The sequence below is a fragment of the Coenobita brevimanus genome, chromosome 16 (genome assembly GCF_032717465.1).
Source record: "Coenobita brevimanus isolate Jiangsu-jjx chromosome 16, ASM3271746v2, whole genome shotgun sequence".
Classification (NCBI taxonomy): domain Eukaryota; kingdom Metazoa; phylum Arthropoda; class Malacostraca; order Decapoda; family Coenobitidae; genus Coenobita; species Coenobita brevimanus.
This window is the reverse complement of record NC_136969.1, coordinates 30,219,915-30,240,266: the sequence shown is the minus strand read 5'-3', so window position 1 is coordinate 30,240,266 and position 20,352 is coordinate 30,219,915. Positions and strand designations below refer to the sequence as shown.

Below are 20,352 nucleotides of genomic sequence, written 5' to 3'. Positions count from 1 at the left end.
TGGCCTGGGGGGGTCAGGTTTACAACTGAAGAACTGAGAGGAAGGATGGGACTCGAGTGGACTCATATTGGTGCTGTGATTAGTGGTGGACATAATCGATTACTTGTAAACAATTATACTGATTACAAGGTAAAATTTCTCACTTGTCAATTACAGTTCCCAGTAATCAATTATCAAAGATTACTTCCAGCATAAATTACACATTAAATATACAGTACCGTATAGGCTATTATAGACACCAGCATTTCAATGGATTTTAGTCAATACATATTACTCTGTTTTATAGTAAATGCATTAATTCATAAGGATATATATATATATATAAAAAAAAAAAAGGTAGCTGACAATTAATAGTGTATCTGTACAAGTAGAATAAAAAGTCACGGCCTTGACACTGGAGATGACAACTCTAATACAACAACAAAATCGTACATGAACAGTTCATATGTACTATTGTGTAGACTGTGGCGGGTGCACATTGTGCAGCTGCCAGCTGTGTGGCAATGTGTGAGTCATGTGACTGTGTGGTGGGTAACTCAGTTGAGTTGATTACAGTACTTGTAAATTACATTTTCAGTTATTAATACTGTTTTCACTTTTTCTGGATCTTTTTCTGTAACTTAATGCTTGGTTGAGTGAGAGACAGACTACACTGAAGCCACAACATTATACCTTATACTCTACTTTACTAATATACCCATGTAATATCTATTTTAAGGTAAAAGTAATAAGAGAGTAATTGATTACTAATCTATTAATGACCATAAAAGTAATCAAAATAATTTATTACAGTAAAACCTCAATATAACGGACTAATTGGGGCCCAAGCCATTCTGAAAAAAAAAAAATTCTGATAAAAATGACATCCGCACTTCCCTCTCCTAACTTGGACTTTTTCTGATATATATATCAGACATCAGTCCGGATCACAGCAACGGTTTTTAAACCGTTTTCACTACCACTGCAGTATTGTACTGTATTATACCTTTGCTACAATAATCAAATGGTATAAAATATATAATAAAAGTGTACTGTACACTGATAAACATGTCTTTTATTTACCTTATTGTGGTGAACACAGCTGAAGTGGTCAGGCAGTCCGGACTGCTTCTGGCTTTATCAGACTTTTTCCGATGTATAGGAATTTATTCCGGTAGCTCTTCGATTCTGACAAAAGCGGATTCCGGTCTACTGAAGTCCGTTATATTGAGGTTTTACTGCACATAAAAAATTGAGTATCGCCCATCACTAGCTGAGACGAGGAAGAGCAGACAGAAATGGTTTGGGCATGTGGAGAGGATGCAGGATGACAACTGGGTGTGAATGGTGAGAAGTGTGGATACTGGGGGTAGGACTGTGAGAGGCAGACCGAAAAAGACCTGGGATGAGGTCATACAGTGTGACCTCGGGGATAGGGAACTGAACAGGGTGGCTGCCAGAGATCAAGCAATGTGAAGAGCAGCCATTAGGTGACCAAGGGCGATGCATACATGCATGCTGGAGCCTTTATAATGATTATCATATTAGTTTCCATCATATGATGTTGAACTTCAATGTATGCAAAATAACCTACTTTGTAATTTACTTAGATGAAAGTAAACATTGTACCATACTTCTCTCTAATAGGATGAGTTGATCACAAAGTCTCCATTTCTAGGAGTGGATATCTTGAAAAAACTGTGCACTAATTTGACACTTTAATGAATCACCCCACAAATTCTAGATCTGTTCACTTAATAATTCTGGTGCAATTAAGACCACTGCTTCTTCCACATGATCTGAGTCTGTACCACATCGGTGAAATTAACCTGGATGAAACTGGTGTAGGAAAGGGTTTTAAGAGGCGAAGTCTGCCAGAGCCTGAACCAGCTGCAGGCTTTTCTAAAGGACACAAAGAATTGACTTCCAAATGCATGGGAACTTAAGAGAATAAATTAAATGCGAAAGGTAGTACCTCACTGGAAAATAAGACAAATATACAGAATACAGTAACAAACAATAAGATTTCATTTATACATAAACAACAATCAGAAAGTTATCTCTGCCATCAGAATCCACTTTGATGCATTTTTCTAAGATGATCAAGATTCCAAACCATATTCAGCTAAGCTGATGGCCAAATATAGTCAAGCCTGCAGGGCTGCTCTGACAAATAACCAAGGAAACTCACTCATTCCTCATACTTAAGGGTCATTAAACTTCATGCAACCATTAAATGTTCAAGTTGTAGGAGCTACCCACTTCCATCATGTGAAAACAAATAATCTACCAATATATGACACTGTACCTGATCAAACAGCTGTCGGTTGATTGCAATAGCTCCATGCTGCTTGGACATCTGACGAGCGATGAAGGTAAACAATGACCCAAGCTGAGTGGGCCCAAATCCTTGCCCTTCCACCATTACCTACACACCAAGATAATCATATATACAAAAATTATACTCCATATCAAACACAATAATTTAGTACTATTCTATCTGTTCATGTGGTATTTCTTTACACTTCCCACTATACTCCTTACAATAATAATCCTTGCCCCACCTGCACAGAGGAAAGAGGTAAAATGGCAATAATACAGCATAACAGTACTGTATATTAATCTCATTCATCTTATGCCATTACAAAAGGAAAATTGATTAGGTCTGACTACACTAAGCTAGGCTAAGTTCTAATGTAAGAGTTCATGTCACTTTGCAACACCAGCCACGTTAACCCTGGTATATGTACCAGTACTTTTTACCACTTATTTCTTCTTCTATTATTGCTTGCTTGACAAAAAATAAACTGTATGCTATTTTTTAACCATACAGTATTCCTAACCGACAATATGCTGAATAAGTAAATATAAACTAGGAGCCAAACCTGTATTAAAATGTCCACAACTCGCTGCCGCTGTTGCATTCCAAGTTCAGTGGTGAATTCCGCTTCTTCAAATGCCAGAGCCAAAACATTGAGAAACTCCCTCGTATCAAATCTTAGCAGAGTTCTTAGGAAAGGATATGATGTTTCTGAGGCCTTTGCATTTTTAGAATGCAAGGAAGTGAGACATTTGAACACCTCATGCTTAACTTGCATTAATTCCTGCTCAGCAATGTCTCCATGAGGATATGCTCTTCCAGCCAGACAACAAGAGACATAGACGAGTATTTTGTTTCCAAGTGTTACTTGAGATTTAGTCAGTGCATTTCCACTGTTCATGGCATTACATAAAACTGTTACGAGTTCCTCTAGTGGTGTGACAAAGTCCTTCATACCTCGAGTGTATATGTAAAATATAGCATCATAGAGTCCATGAGTCCAGCACAAAGTCATAGCTTGGTGTAGATCCAGAGAAGTGACTGAGAGGTGGACTATACAAGCCTCAGCAGCTTCAAGACGGTTGCATGATTCCTGGTGTGAAAGGAGGCACTGGGTGATGCTTGGTGATATGTCAGGTAGTTGGTCACTCAGGATGTAAGGCTCAAGTGCCTCCAGGAATATGCCTGCAAAATGTCACCCCTTTACTATCATGGTTACCATAATAGTTAACGTATATACAATGAAGTATTGTACTGTATTTCACGATAAAACACCCACTGTACAATTGGGTATTACACAACTAGCTTCAATACATAACTAACCAGTGGAAACTATCTGGTCTTTTAATTCATAAGTATTGTACCGGTAAATTAGAATAAATTACTGATTATTCAAGTACTTACAATAATACATATAAAAAAAAGGGCAAATTTATGTGACACAGCAGGAAAACTGTATGAACTATACATCTGGGAGCAGATATGACAAACATAACAACAGTAAATATCCAATAAGCACTCTGCTAAATGTTAATTCATCAAGAAGTAAAACCATTTTGTAATACCATAACTCCAAAAGCAATCAATCTTTTCATATGGCATTTACACTTAGGGTACACTACTGTATCTCATATATGTAAAGAATATGATACCTAACCACTGAAAGTTTAAAGTACAGTAAAACACATCTAACCTTTTGAAATTGCATCCTCACTGAAGATCTCCCACATACGTCCAAATAAGACTTCCTCTAATCCAGACCCCACAGCAACTTTCACACAAAGAGGGACCACCTGGCTATAGTGCTGAGTCAGAGCTGATAGATTGCTGCGGTCTGGGAGGCTGTCCATTGCCGTGTCTAGATACTGGGCTAAGAGCACACTAATTTTCTCCTGCACAATCTGTAAGGAAGAAGGGGGAAAATTAAAGTTGACATCACTATCCCAAACCTGATCTCCCCTTACAAAGATGAAGTGTGTTAGGATCCAGGCAAAAATGAAATCATGTACGTGGGAGAACAATCAAAAAGACACAAAGTCAGATCACATGAGTGGGAGACCTATCAACAGCATGCCAAGTGAATCAGCCATACAGTCCTTTACTACTTGTTCAGCCAACATTCATCTCAGACTCCAAATGCTTAACACTTATATTACACAGGCAAAAGACAAACCAACAATTTACAATGGAAATTTATGGAATCATTATATTTATCACAATCATCATTATCACCAACACCATCATATAATCCTTTTTTGCCCCATCAGAAGCATAGATGCCCTTAGACGCACAAGGTTTGTCTACTCGGTTCCGACACTTAAGGTGACAGTGACCAGCCTCACTCCTCCAAATGACATTATGTGAGCATCAGCTCTCGGATTTAAACCATTACAGGACCAATCTAGTTGGAGCTCCCTGACCCACTACACTGCCAGGCATTATTTAGTTACTGTATATGGTTACCATCCACAGAAAAAGTTTCCTGGGTTACTGTAAACCATTTTGCTTGTCAATAAGTACAGTCACCTGAAGGCAGTAGGCTTTGGTCAGCTTGCATACCACAATACAGAGTGCAGTCAGCAATGATAGAGGACAGGTGTGTTCTATCTTCACATGCTTCAGAAGTTATTATAAAAAATTTGATTGCTTACCTTCCTCTTCCAAACTTAAGAAATAACCAAACAGCCATTAGATTCACTTGGCCAAGTTAGTAAAGTTTTCTTCTTTTCCTAGAACATGCCTGTTAAATTCTAGATGCTGCACCCTATATCTTCATACATCTTATGTGGTATAAAGGAGAAAACAATGATTAACAATCTTATCAAATGTACACAAAATTTCATATCTAACCACCATACCTGTTGCTTTTTCTCTTTTTTGTGCTTCAGACCAACAACTGCATGTGCCTTGTCTTGGTAAATGTCAAGTGCTAGTTGTAACGCCTCTCTGCTGTGTCCACCTCGTACCAGATGATCTAATCTATCTTCCCACGATCGCACAGTCACAACCTAAAATAAATCATGTGGTATAATTTTAGTACAATTTTAATAATGTATCAGAAGTTCAATTACTATGATCTACAGCACCACATGTAAATAAAAAGTTTATTTTTTGTATATAGTATTGATGCAAAACATTTCATTTAATACCTTACGCATAACAGACTTCTATGGCAGCTAATCAAAGCAGCTGACATGTACAGTATCTCACCTGGAATGATTTAGTGCCTAAGAGTAGAACCTGCGAGCCAAAGTTGACCATGGAGTGATAACACGCTCTCTCCCCTGCCAGAGCCTGAAAGAATAATCATTATCATGATCCTCATCCTCATCATCACTATCATATCATCACCATCATCGCCATTATCACCAACATCATCATCGTCATTATCACCAACATCATCATCGCCTTTTCTTCACCCAAAAGATAGGAAGAAGCAGGGTCCAGGAAAAAGGAAAGAGAAAGTATAAAAGTAGAAAAACTGTCATCAGCATACCCACACAACCCTTCACCTATCATTCATGCCACAGGAAAAAATAAAAATCAACAATGTAAACTTCATAAACCAAACCAAAAAATATATATCTTATACAAAATCTATTTAAAAAAAAAAAAAGCAGAAATAAAATGAAAAACACTGCCAACACTTACCATGGCCTTGCTAACATTACTGCCTGTCGCAATGGCCTTAAAATGTGGTGTTGCATAGACCAAGCCCAGGCAAGCCAAATCCACAGTTTCTAGTTCTTCCATGGACTTGACATCAACAACATGAAGGTGTTCCTTGGTGTCCAATATTGCCAAGGTGCGAGAATTGAGCCATGCTAGCCCCTGCATCACGTAGTTCACTGTCGTTTTCTGAAGTGGCACAAACTGGAGCTCCTCTTGGCTGCCATGGGTTAGCTATGAAAAGAGAAATAAATGAAATTTTCAAACAGCTTGTGCTATGTGTGACCATGCCTGTATTTCATCCCTGATGCTGGAAAAGGGCTCCTTCATATGATGACATCAATATCACCAGGCAACTCTGTTGCCTTGTTATAAAAATGTCCCTCAACTCCCTATCCTCCAAAATGAGGATGGTGAACTACTGGAGGAAGGCAATTTCAGCCTGCAGTTCACTGAGTTCATACCTAGACAAGTACATGAAGCCACATCAACAAGCTAATTGTTTATAAAATATTCATAGATGACCCAGAACACAATGGCAAGAAGCCCATCTTTACATGAGGTGAGTAAAACATCACTCAGGTAAAAACATATGGATGACAAGAAGGAAACATAATGTATATACTCCATGGCAGTTTCACTTACTGGTGACATAGTTGGGTAAAAATAAAGTTTTCTGTTTGAATACTGCAGTACTTCATGCATCCTTAGTCAACATCATCCAAACTCCGTTTTCCACATTAACATGGCAAGGAGGGGTAATCTTTAACATTCAGGAAGGAATGACAAATACTGAAGGCAGGACAAGATACTGGTGGTGGACTGTCAGGTAACTTTTCCTCATAACAGTACCAGATATCTTACCTGATAGTAAAGCACTGTTCTCTCTCTCCCAAATGCCAGCACTGGATCTATAACCCTGGTCCCATCTGGCATCTGTATGATCACAAACTGCCAGGCCAGAAGAGGCAGAGTGGTGGGAGAAGCTTTCAACAAGAAAGTAAACAGAACTTTCAGTTGTGGTCTCAGTGAGACAACTATGACCTGTGGAAGAATATGCTTCTGTAAATACCAGTAGCCTACGAGTATCCCAAGCATCATCCTGTAGTCACCTGATTTAAATCTATCTATTCACATGATCTGTGGTCAGGTGACTCAAAGAAACTTATATCCATAGGACAGGACCTACAACGTATTACCTATTAAGTACTGTACTGTACCCATAACAGTATTTTTAAAAATGGTGGTACATATGGGAACAGTTGTTTCATTATGATCAGTAAAGTTCCATGGTAAATCTGATACTAACCTCCATAAATTCAACTAAAATCAAATGCTGTCAGTGCTAAAGTGGGAATAAACACGAAGCTAACATCTAATTAAACTCCAGAATATAGATACACAGATGAAGTTCAACACGGATTGAAAAAGTAACATCACATCAGTGACATTTTAGTGTGTGTGCATTATTTGTTGATGCCTGGGAGGTCACTTACCTTAGATATAGTTGCCATGGCCAGAATAATGGGTTCCACCAACTGTGTGGTCCTAAAGTGCGACATGAGAAGAGGTTCAATGGTGCACACTTCCCCCCGACTCCCAGAGAAGATACACCGCGACTCATTGGAATTGAGGCCCATGGTGCGCTTGATGGACAGTTCAAATACAGATCCCCCACTGTCACTGATGACTGCCATACCAGGGTAATCAGTCCACTGAGGAGAGAGGACAGTCAGTAGGCTGTACATTCAGTGGCTCTGAAGATTTCATAACACTTCCTTAGCATTTCATTCTGCACATTATATCTTTTATGTGAGTGATGCAAAGATGAAATCAAAACCATATATATAATGTACACCAGAATTATAAAATATAAAATACTAAATAAATCACTATGGAAGAGGTGTTACAAAGCCTCCTGTGCCACCAAGAATACAGCCTAACATAAGAAACATAATTAAAAAGGACATCAGATAATTTACATCTGTTTCATCTGTTACAACTGTAATTCTTATGACAACATAAACTACTGTGGTACATACACATTTTACTTACTTCATTATGATGACATCCTTTTCATATTATTCATGCCACCTGCAGATGACTGTTATTAATATCAAGAGAGAATTTTTGAACTGGAAGGGGCAGAGTACTCAACTAATCCCCTCACTGCTAGCTAGGGTACTAGTTTTCTCCTAAGCTGAATAAAATTGTCCAGCAGCAGCAAGAAAGTAGGGGTAAATCATCATCATCACCATACCAACCTCTTTCCCCACCGAGCGACAGGGTGAGGTAGGATCCAAAAACCAAGGAATGGGAAAAAGGTGACAGAATGAGAACTTATCAACAGCATGTCCAGTGAAATGAAGTTCAGTATAAACCTACTTTTAAATGCAAGACAGCAGTGTATGGAGTGTGAGCATCTGATATGGTCTGTAGGAGCTTGCTTGTAGTTAAGTCAAAAAGGCATATCTGTCCCTTTGCAAACCCAGCCAGCAATCTGGTGCAATCTTGGTTGAGGGCAAGGGCAGAAACAGAACCATACTGCTCACCAAGCTGAAATGTGAACATGGCAAAAGATAAAACACCAGTTCAGGGGCTAACCCAGCATCATATAGCAAAGGGGGTCCAGTACTTCTTTAACTAATGACGGCAAAAATTTATCAATGAGGACATTTTTAAAAACTGGGATACACACATTACTTATTCATTCAATCATTCATCATCTAATCCAGTGTTGCCCCATGAGATGCACAAGAGCACGGGGCTAGGCAAGTTGGTCCAGACATTTCAGATGAGAGTGACCCGCCTCACTCATCCCTGAGTGGCATTACATGAGCAAAAAACCCCAACCACCCCTTGGATATAAGTCTGCACTGGCTTAATCTGATTAGAGTGCTTTTTACTCACTAAACCACCAGGCACCATGATCTGGTTATATGGTTACCACTCAGCATAGTAAATGATTTCCTGTGTAAAGAAAATTATTTGGCTTGTCACACAGTGCAGAGTCACCCACAGACTGAAGGAAGAGGAAAGAATGAAGGAAAGAAAGACAGAAAATGAAGGCTCAAAAGAAGGAAGAGGGGAAACAGGAGGCACCCTACAGCAGTACTATATTGAGTGCATGGATGATAAGCTCCCCCACCTACCATAACTTATTCCTTGCAATAATTCCATTTACATTTTTACTTTTAATGTGTCCGACTCTGGGCACAGCCATGGCAGCCCATTCTCTTCAGCCCAGCTTTCTTTCCAACTGTCAAACACCACCATTTCAGTATTAATACCTACCATCCACACTGAATACATACTAGGGCTATTTCATTTGGGAATGGGCAGAACCAGTGTACTGGTATTTGTGAATCTTACATAAAATCACTAAAGTCTGTTTTAATAAATTTCCAATGTGGTAATAAAACTGTTTCCTGCTCCCCAAGTCTGGGACAAAATTTGTTCTTTCAAACAGCAGACACTTATGCCTTAGATGTCTGTACCAACAAAAGACAATGCTGTACTTTTTCTCTTCCTTTTGGCCTTGAGAAGATCCAACATACCCGGAGAAGGGGGACCCAGACTCCCAGGACCTCCCTCCACCCCAGGATCCACTGATGCTGACACAAGTATCTTCCCGAAGTTTGACAAATACTGTACATAACAGAAAAACTGAACCATTTGAAACACGCACTTACTGAGATAGGGCTTTTATCGTATTTCACCAGTAGTTTTTTTTTTTTTTTTTTTTTTTTTTTTTTTTTTCCAGACAGAACTGGTATGATAGTTGTTTCTTTGACTGTACATATTCTTCATCTTGATATTTTTCTCACTCTCACATGCATGCACACAAACTTACACATGCAGGCACACAAGAACAGGCACTTTCACACAATACTAAGTTCAATAAATCAATCCCAAATACAGTACTACCATGTCATAAGTAGATTACCTGTGTTGATCCTAAGCAGAACTTGAGCACTTGCATGGGGTCAAAAACAAGGATAAGGCCATGACTAGTTCCAATACAGATGATATTCCCAACAGCCATTGTTGTGGGAAGTCCAGCTCCCACTCGGTCCTTGAAAAAAGGTAACAGGGTTATAAGTTTCCAAAGCACATGTGTGTGTATATAAATGCTTGTATTAATTCAAGCATGTAAAGAGATAAAAGGAATATGTATGAATACATAACACTCACATAACATATCAAACAGACTTTCAATAACAGCACCACCAAACCATATGCATCCCACACAATGCTGTATACTAATATTACCATACATGCATTGATGTATGTTTTGCATCTGAGGCCTTCACTATGTATGATAAATAGTTTTGGCTGCAATACTGTCATGTATCTATCTGATCTATCCATTGCCAGATGCCTCAATCCCTTAAGGGGTGACCACAAACAAATTGCCTCCACGTCACCCAGCACCCTGCCATTTTGCTGCCCTGCTCCCAGCACACACCCCTCTCTGCCATATACTCTCCACTCCATCCGTCCTTCTCATCCATGGCCTCCCCCCTCCCTCTCCCCCCTCCACCTCACTCACATACATTCTCCTCATTAGTCTCTTGCTCTCCATCCTCTCCACATGGCAAACCACCTCAATGTATTTCTCCTAATGCTTTCTATCACATCCACATCCACACCACAATGCTCCTCCACTTCCTCATTTGTCAGACTCTCTCTCCATGCAGCCCAACATGCTCCACTCAAATAACTCATTTCCACTGCTTTCACTCTTGACTTGTGTCCTTCCAACAAGGTCCAAGCTTCACTTCCATACATTAGAGCTAGTATCACAATACTGGACTTTTTTACTTCCATGCCTTTTTTCCTGTTCCTTATCACTCCTTTCAAAGAACCAGTAACCTTTCTTCCTTGTTGTACACTTTCAAGCACTTCACCCTCCAAACTTCCATCCTTACTTATCACACTACCCAAGTACTTAAATGCACTCACATTTTCCATTTCCTCATCATCTAACCTCACTGTACATCCAGTGACTTCATTTTTCTCAAAAAACATACCTTTATTTTTCAATACTTTCACCTTTAGATTCCGTTTCTTACCCACTCTTCCAAACTCATTCACCAAGCTTTGCAGTTTTCCTTCATTTTCATTTAACAATACAGTATCAGCTGCAAACAACAGTACAAGGAGTTTCCAAATGTTGCTCTCTCTCATTAAAGTTGTGTAAACATCCACTGCCCTACCTTGAATCTCTGTTATAACTTCATCCATATACAGACTGAACAACCATGGAGACATAACACATTCCTGTTTCAATCCAACATTCAAATAGAAAAGTTCACTCAATTCACTATCCACACACAGAGCAGCCTTAGCGCCCTCATACATACTCTTCACAGCAATCAGCGACTTCCCATTTACTTGATATATTCTTAATATTTTCCACATTCCTTGTCTATCCACCCTGTCATACGTTTTCTCCAAATCCATGAAGGCCACATACAACTTCTTCCTGTTCTCTAGAAACTTTTTCGCTAACAACCTAAGAATGAATATCTGATATAAGCAAGTTCTTCCCTACCTAAAACCTCCCAGTTCTTTTCCAACTAATTTCTCTGTTCTTTCCCTAACTCTGTCAATATGTATCCTACAATACACTTTTCCTATTACACTAAGATGACAAATGCCCCTATGATTACCACACGCTTCTTTTTCCCATTTTCCTTTGTAGAGAGGAATAATTATACCTGACTTTCAATCCTCTGGGACTCTACCTTCCTCCCAGGCCAATCTGCACATCTTCCATATCCATTATACTACTATCTCTACCCCATGCTTCAGCATTTCACCACACACTCCATCAATTCCTGGAGCTTTCCCCATTTTGACTTTCGTCATTCTTTCCACTACTTCCATCCTACTGATTTCTCCCTCTCTTCTCACCTCCCTCCTTCTCCCAACTGTTATGTAAATGTGTTGAATTGAACTACAGACATAGGTAACATAAATGAATTATGTGCAACAGCTCTACAGTACAGCAATGCAGTCTTCTGCAAAAAGACACCATAAAAAACTAAGGCAAAAAAAAATCCTCCTTTCCTTTAACCCCTACACGCCGGGGGTTTTCCGATGTTGCACGCTTCTCCCTGAGGGGGATATCCCTGACGGAAAAAAATACCCTTACTTTAAACCCTAATATCTGCCAAACTATAACAACTAGAGAAAAAATTAAAGATACATAAGAATCACCAACTCTTCCTCTTTCAAATGAAAGTATCCCCACGTCTTTGGGTGGTCCCGTCGATGAGTAAGGATAAGTTAAAGTTCGAAGGGTAGTGGGAAGACGCCTGCGGCTATAAATGTCAACTAGCGTTGCTCCGCGCCCAAAATCGTGACTTGTATACACGTCAGCCGGCGGTTAGGGGTTAAAAAGAAATAAATATTACATACAGAAATGGGAAAAATTATAACCAAATATTCTCTTTTTTTTTGTTTTTCTTAAACAAAGCAGTGTACACATATATAGTAAATCAGACAGTTATCATTATTAAACATATAATGATGCTGCATAAGATACAGTGCACATATTGATTCAGATTTCTTTGAAAATGCATAATGGAGTATTAAATACAGACACAACAAGCATAATCAGCACTTCAAAAGGGAATGTGATAAGGTACTGCTTATCGTCCCTCTATTATATCCACACTTCAACCGAAGTAGACGTGCATTGTGGCATCACGAGCCTCTACGCACTACCCAGAGAAAGGCTTAAAATAGGAATGACACTCACTATAAAACAGGAACAATAAGAATGAAAGCATCCATTATTTTCACATGCCTCACTTCTTGCAATATAGGGAACATTATGATACTGCATGGTATCTTGCAATCAAGTGAACACTGCACTTTCTAATATATCCATTTGTAAATATGAACTGTATATAGCAAACAATCTTTTATCTTGTTGTTTTTGTTGTAGCAATCCTACGTTCACATGAATGTCAATTCAATGGACTGCAGGCTGAAACTGCTCCTCTCCAGCAGTCCATCATCCCCTTTGGGGTAAAAGTCAGGGCATCAAGGGATATCTGTATAACAGTACAGTAATTAGGCAGCAAAGCCAACTGCTTATTTTGGTGCCACCACATGACGGAATCTCTCTTTAGCACTGTCATCTAAAGCAAGTGGTATTAGAGACACTGCTAATCCAAGCTATACATGTTCAAATACATACTGTACTTGGTATCAGTATACAGGCAGTCCTCACAATAAGTTTGGGATATGTTCCTAGTTATTACAACCTTTTCCTTAATAATGGTACTGCAGCTATGGGGAAACTAGCAAATCAACTAGTACCAATTAAAGTGTTACGAGAATTTTGTCTGCAATTTACTAAGGACTTTTTTAAAGAAATCAGAAATGCAACTTGTGATGACGTCAATGTAATTACCTTAACCCCCTGAATCCAAGTATGTATTACATAGCTATGATCCATTCCATGGAGGATGGGTCAACCAACCATAAACAAGTTTCAGAGAAAAATACATTTAAAGATTTGAAAGTTAACATCTCTGAAAGGGCCTTTCACATTTTTTTTGTTAACCCACCAGAAAAATGGCAAAGTAAAAGGCTTTCATATTATAACTGCTAAACATATTTACAATCATAATAATAACTGCTGTTTTAATACCACGATAAATGGGAGGGTATGTTGGCAGTGGTGCCTGTTTTTGTATGCTGCAAAGCCAAAACCCATCTAAAAAAATGCCATTTTGAGGGCATCATGACATCTGTTATATCTGTGCACTGAGAAATAAAACTGACAGATATTAGGCATCAGAGGCCATACCCACATACCAAGAAGTGCCTCACTGGCTGGGAGGCATTTGCCCAATGGCCCTATTTCCTCCCCCATGAGAGCACTGTCCAATGGGCCAACTGATTGCAATAAGGTCAATTGCCAGGAGTCCACTCTATGCACTCTCAACCAGGGCCAATATTCACTTCTTTTTTTTTGGGGGGGAGTCCCATTCAGGCCTGAGGCACATGTTGGAACCTGTATGTCCATTTTGTCATTTTTGGTTGATTGGTCATTCTTCCACACAACATCTCATATCCTCACTACTATAGATATTTTTTTTCATCTTAGGACTGATCTTTCAAACTGGCGGCATTAGATACAGCCTTCACTAATCTCTCCACTACCAGAGGGCTATCCTGAGCTGAAAAGCATCATCTGACAGCAGCAAGAATAAAATATAAAAGAAATAATATTCAAGTGCATAGTAATAAAAAGGAATGTGAAACACGTTACTACATCATCATCATCATCATCATCATCATCATCATTATTCCAACCTCTTTTTCTTTTGTTGTCTTTTTTTCACCCAAGGAAGGAATAAGGTAGGGTCCAGAAACTATAAAAAGATACAACATAAATGAAGAAGAACTACCGGTAATCACCAGTTCTCCCTCTATCATAATTTTTCTTGCTTTCTTGACCCTACCTCACCCCACATCAAGTACAGACCTACCCCAATATCCAGCAGTGTTGCGTACCGGTGAGAGTGTTCAGTCAGCAAGCACGTCAGATATCGAAGCAGTTTTCCCCATAAGATACTGAAGAAAAGCCTGAGATGCATTCCAGACCCAAACCCAAGTTCTCATACACCTTACTCAGTTAACAAAGACTGACACAGAAACACCACAGATAATGTTAATATCCTCATAAATAATACTACAGTATTGCTAAAATATGAGACCTCAAACATCACATGCAGGATGGTAAGGTGCATGGGATGTGCAGTGTTGAGATGTTTCAGGGCAACTACAGCCAGGCAGGCAGCTAGCAGCATGCCAAGTGGGGGTGTGGGATGAAGAGGGAGAAAAGCAGGGATGGGGGAGGGCTAGGGGATTCAGAGAGAAGTTGGGATGGGGAGGGGAGACAAGTGGGGATGGGGGAGGGTGAGGGGACAAGGAGGGAGACAAGCAGGGGTGGAAGAGGGTGGGGGAATGGGGAGGGAGACAAATGGGGGTGGGAGAGGGTGGGGGGACAGCGAGGGAGATAAGCAGGGATGGGGGACGGAAGGGGATTGGAGGGAAAGAAGTTGGGGAGGGGAAGGGAGACATGTGGGGATGGGAGATGGTGGGAGGACAAGGAGGGAGACAAGAAAGGCTGGAGGAGGGCAGGGAGACGGTGGGGAGAGACAAATGGGTATGGGGGAGGGTGGGGGGACAGGAAGGAAGACAAGCAGGGATGGGGGAGGGAAGGGGTACAGGGAAGGAGACAAGAAAGACAAACTGCCCTACTACCCCCCCATCCCAGTCTCGCTCACTCACTCACTCACTCACTCACTCTCTCTCTCACACACACACACACACACACACACGCACACACAGAAGATTAGAGGGAGTCGGGGAGTATGACAACCAAGGGTTGGAGAGGAAAGGGGGACAAGGAGGGAGACATGCCTGGCAATGCTGAGTGTGGCAGGGGATGGAGGAGGGATGGAGGGGGGGAGAGAAGAGAGGGGATGGAGGGAGGACTGGGAGAGCCTCGTACACCACCACATCTGCATTCAGATGTGATCGTTTCAAACACAGGGAGAGGCAGAGTGTTCGGACTAGCGAATCGACAGCCATTCAGATTGTGGGAATGTTCCCCAATTTCTACTGTTCGGTGCACCACACTGTCTGTTATTGGGGTATGGCTGTACAGTTAAATACTTACATGAGCAGAAATTAGCTGAGTAGCCACCCCCTTAAGCATTACATGGCGCAGAATGGAGCCATGAGTCTTGTTCTGTACATCTCTGCGAGGCCGTCCACCTGCACTGTGTCTCTCTGTAGATGAAGTATGGCTCCGAGACTCAGAGCTTCCCCGGGAATGTAGGGAGAGAGTGTCTCCACCATCGTTGGAGAATGATGACTGTAATATTTAAGGAAAAATGTGATGATTACCATCATCATCATCATTACACTAACTTTTTTTTCCATCTATGGATATTAACATCAATGATACAGTGACAGTTGTAGTTTCCTATCATCAATGGAGAATGATGAATATCATAATAGGAGTAGATATCAAGAATACCAATAACAGTATTATGGATACAATGAAAAATATAGCAAATATTTTCAGTGTCTAGATGAAGTCATTATTATTAGAAATTTAGTACACTATACTTTCAATACATTTCTCTATCTATGGACAGATATATTATTCTAGAATACACATTACAGTGCTTCAACTTCTCTATTATATCTTGCTTCCTTGTCAATACAAACAGCAAAGAATACAATAAAGCTGACATTGGTGGTTTTATGCAAAAGTCTATCTATCTATCTATTGCCAGAGGCCATAATCCCATAAAGGGTGGCCATTTGACTTTGAGTTATTTGTTTTACAGGGAGGGGCACTAACTCTCCACCAACCCACTTGTTGACATGTAGGGAGCATGTATGGTTTGGTTATATGGTTACCATCCAGCACTGTAAATGGTTTCTTGGCTTACTGGAAACCATTTGGCTTGTCACTCAATGTAAAGCCACCTGAAAAGGAAAGAAAAGTAATAAGAAGTGACAAGAAAGATGGGAGAAATATGAAGAGAGGAGGGCAGGCACAGAAAAAGAATGATAAAGGCTAAGAAAGATGTAGGCAGCACTACGGTACATCGTGAGACTAGCTATTAAATTTACCTTAGGCTGACTGGGAGGTGGAACAGAAATTTCATCATCAGAGACACTTGCGGGATCATTCTCATTCAAGATGCTTTCTAAAGTAGGCAGTTCTTCAACTGGGGGAAGTTGGAATTCATCATCATCAAGCTGAAAAGGTGAAATTAAAGACAATGAAACCACAACAATTACAGTACCATAGATCTTCAATTTTAAATACTTTATCTATCAGAACCCAAATTCCAAAAAGGAAACAACAATTCACCAAATACCAGGTCCAATAAAGCAAGGGTCATCATCATCATTAAAAACCATTTACAGTATTATCATTCTTCTTATTTTCATTATTACCATTAAACCTTATGAGGGATTACCAGGTTATCACTGAACACTTCTTTAATAAGGTCTGAAGAAACTTGAACTGAAACTCATAACTCACGGATGACTCCTGGATGAGACCCTTAATGACTCCAGCTCAAAATCATTTCCATTATCTTCCATGGTCATTTGGCCTTTGTGATTTGGGAAGTTATACTAATGGGTGCCTAGGGTAGGTCCAGTGGACATCAGGGTGTTGTACAAAGCTTGGCTCTAATTTCTAATCTCACTATTTCCTTTATTCAACAATGATACTTCAAGACCTAACTTAGATCAACTAGTTCTCAAACTTTTTTTTTTTGTGTTGAAAGTGTTGGCTCAGATTTTTCTTCTTGTAGGTCTCTTCAGTAGTACAGCAGTAACTGCAACACCAAACTAACATCAGAATGGTGGACTGCAAACCAAAGAGGTGTGATGAAATACAGCATCAGCGATCATTTACCGAATCATCACCAAATCAGTGGTCATTTAACGAATCATCACATAATTGGCACTTTTAATTGGAAAATATAATATTTATCACCATATAGGTTCATAAACACCTAATTATCTGAAATCTAGACATTATTTTTTGTTTAATTTTACTCTTAATAAAAAATCAGGATTTAGAACAAAAACTAGATGAAGTTAGTGGAAGCATTTCATCTTAAGCTCAACAACTAGCCTTGACAGACATGCAGTTCAGTTTGTATAAATATTCATTTAACATGCAAGTAAATTTATCTGCACTGTAAATCTATATCGTACATATGCAAAACAGAAGTCTGTCAAGGTATGTTGGCAATCTAAAGGGGAAATACCCACAAACAATAGCACATTTTCTATCTAAATCCTTATTTTTTATTAATAGCTAAATTAAGCACAATTTTTTTTACTGGAGTTCAGATAAGTAGATGTGTATGAACTTATGTGATGAAAAAAATAATGACAGAACATTTTCCTATTAAAAGTGCCAATCTGGTAAATGCCTGCAGATTTGGTATTTTGTCCCACAAAAACCAGTGTTCCCCTTCATCCACAGTTCCTCCTCTTCCTTTGGGGGGACAGGGAGGGAACTCAAGAATGCTTGTATAACAGGGCAGCTCACTGCTCAGTCCTATCAGTGCCACTATGGGAATGACCATGTGAAGTGACCCTGTCCAGCTCTTAGGCTTCTTTACATTTCAGCACCGGCATTGTACATAATTTTGCTATTATTAACCAACTTTTTCTATCTAACTTCCACTCCTGTCATCTCTGTAAGGAATTAAATCTGATAAAAGGGGGTAAAGAACATTTATCACAACACCAAACTTGATTAGAATTATACTGTAAACAAACCTGAAAAAATAAGAAAAAGACTGAAAAACAAAAACCATAAGCATAAACCTGACAAAACCTTTAACCGGTAATTACTCTACCTCTAAAAAAAAAAAAAAAAAAAAATTAGGCTAATATTTTTCCTTATTGACCAAACCCTGACACCCCAATGCAATGTAAGCTATCTACCCTAACCTATCTTCTGTTAGTTTTTTGTTCTCTGTGGTAATCTATATTTGGCACATTGAAAGAGGCTGCAATTTCTGCGGCTTGCTATTCGTAATTTTGCAACAATAACCAAGCAACAACCACCCCTGTGCAAGATTCTATTACCGGTAGTTAATCAAAAAATGTTCGATAAACAATAAGAAAACATCTAAACCACACCCAAAGACAGTGCTTTACCTCTTCCAACTGTAGATCTAGTTGCTTTAATAGGTCTGTTTCATCAAATTTGGTTGAATCGTTTGACAGTTGTCCCTCCCCTTCCGTCGCCATATTTTACATTGTCCGTATATTTCGACGTCTATTCTGCTTATCACTAAACCAATTGCCATGGAGAGAAAACTGCATATAATTACCGGTAGTATTGCATATCAGAAGGAATATACAATAACCCCACAAGTATAATATGGGATCAAGCCTGATTCATTAACAGATATCAGTTAAATGACGCGCAGGATACGGACACAATGTTTACGTCAATATGGCATTTAACATGAATGTTGTGCCTGTGGGTTTTAATTAAACTTCCTTGACCGTATCGTAAATGGCATTTAATCTCTATTATCCGACTCACACCACACTCCCTTTTAGTCACTGTCATTTTACTATAAATAAAAAATACAATAATACTCCATCAGTCACAGGTTATTGTGTTATTATTTTTTTTAACTCTAGTATAATCACTGGAAATCCGGGGCCTTGAACGTTGAATTAATGGGCGCTTCCAAATTTCACTAGGCATGCTGTTAATTAGTTCTCCCACTATCATAATTATTTTGGTTGCCTTTCCATTTCATTGCTCTCTGGACCCTTTGCCTTACCCAGCCTACAGCTTGGAAATAAGAGTAGGGAATCGGGATGATAATGATGATGTAAAGTTACAATAATGCTTCCTCTGACGAATGTACTTTATATGTAATCTGTAAGCTAGCTGTTATTATAATCCATGTAGTAATATAGTCGCTACCATAATTAAGTTAGTGTATCCTACAATCATCAGTTTTCTATCATAATTCACGGTCCGTTTTCATCTGCATTCAAGGGGCACGTTCATAATAGGCTGTGCCCTCTGTATTTTTCACTTTTTTATGTAGTATCATGTTTATTTACTGTGTTTGTAGGGGACACAGTGGTAGAGCGTCTGACTCGAGACCAAAGGCTCGAGAGTTCGCGCCCCTTGGCAGCTGCCCTGCTGGGAGAGGTGGCGCTCTGCCTTCGCGCGGCGGGGCTATGTGATCTAGCCATCAAGGGCTATCTCGGGGAATTCATTTCCCCATATTAAAAAATAAAAAATGAAAAAAAAAAGTACTAGTACTCAGTATGATAATTTTTGCCCATGTTACCCATATATGCGTCACCGTATCCCATTGCTCTCATGTACAGTAGACTACCCTTCCTCTTTGATTTTCAACGCCACCGTGCCTGAGTGTTGGGGCTTGTATTTAATGGTAAATAAAAAAGCAAACACTGGGAGACTAAGCCACCGAGGCATATGTAAAACCCCTCCAGATCTTATAGATATTCCATGTGCTATACAAATCCTTGTTTGCAGAGACAATAATCAAAGGACCTGTTAGTTGTAAGTTTTATGATGCAAAAGAACAGGCAACTGTAGTGACAAACAACGTGTTCATAGTGGAAGGGAGGGTCATCACTATCAATCAATTTTACCAACGTTAAGTAAACCAATACAGTCAGGATCCACTAGTTGGGCACTTGGGCTAGACACCACTCTTCCGGTGCAGAGCTACCCAGGCCCTGGTAAGATCAATCAGATTTCTGGCTAGTAGGTAAAAAAGGAAGCACAAATTTAAAGCTCCAGGGCC

At 39.5% G+C, this 20,352-nt stretch overlaps 1 protein-coding gene across 1 annotated transcript in view; it reads right to left on the bottom strand.

Moving 5' to 3' along the window:
- Vps8 (vacuolar protein sorting 8) overlaps positions 1–18,799 on the bottom strand; it is a 38,949-nt gene extending 20,150 nt beyond the window's left edge. Inside the window, exons 1-13 of the mRNA XM_080265672.1 lie at positions 18,707–18,799; positions 16,646–16,774; positions 15,678–15,875; positions 9,915–10,043; positions 8,354–8,524; positions 7,465–7,683; positions 6,833–7,012; positions 5,951–6,202; positions 5,510–5,593; positions 5,158–5,307; positions 3,993–4,200; positions 2,865–3,484; positions 2,288–2,407 (exon numbers count right to left, since the gene is read on the bottom strand). Coding sequence (XP_080121798.1) covers positions 2,288–2,407; positions 2,865–3,484; positions 3,993–4,200; positions 5,158–5,307; positions 5,510–5,593; positions 5,951–6,202; positions 6,833–7,012; positions 7,465–7,683; positions 8,354–8,524; positions 9,915–10,043; positions 15,678–15,875; positions 16,646–16,774; positions 18,707–18,799 — 2,553 coding nt within the window. The remainder of the gene's footprint in view (positions 1–2,287; positions 2,408–2,864; positions 3,485–3,992; positions 4,201–5,157; positions 5,308–5,509; positions 5,594–5,950; positions 6,203–6,832; positions 7,013–7,464; positions 7,684–8,353; positions 8,525–9,914; positions 10,044–15,677; positions 15,876–16,645; positions 16,775–18,706) is intronic.
- Between the last annotated feature and the right edge of the window lie 1,553 nt (positions 18,800–20,352).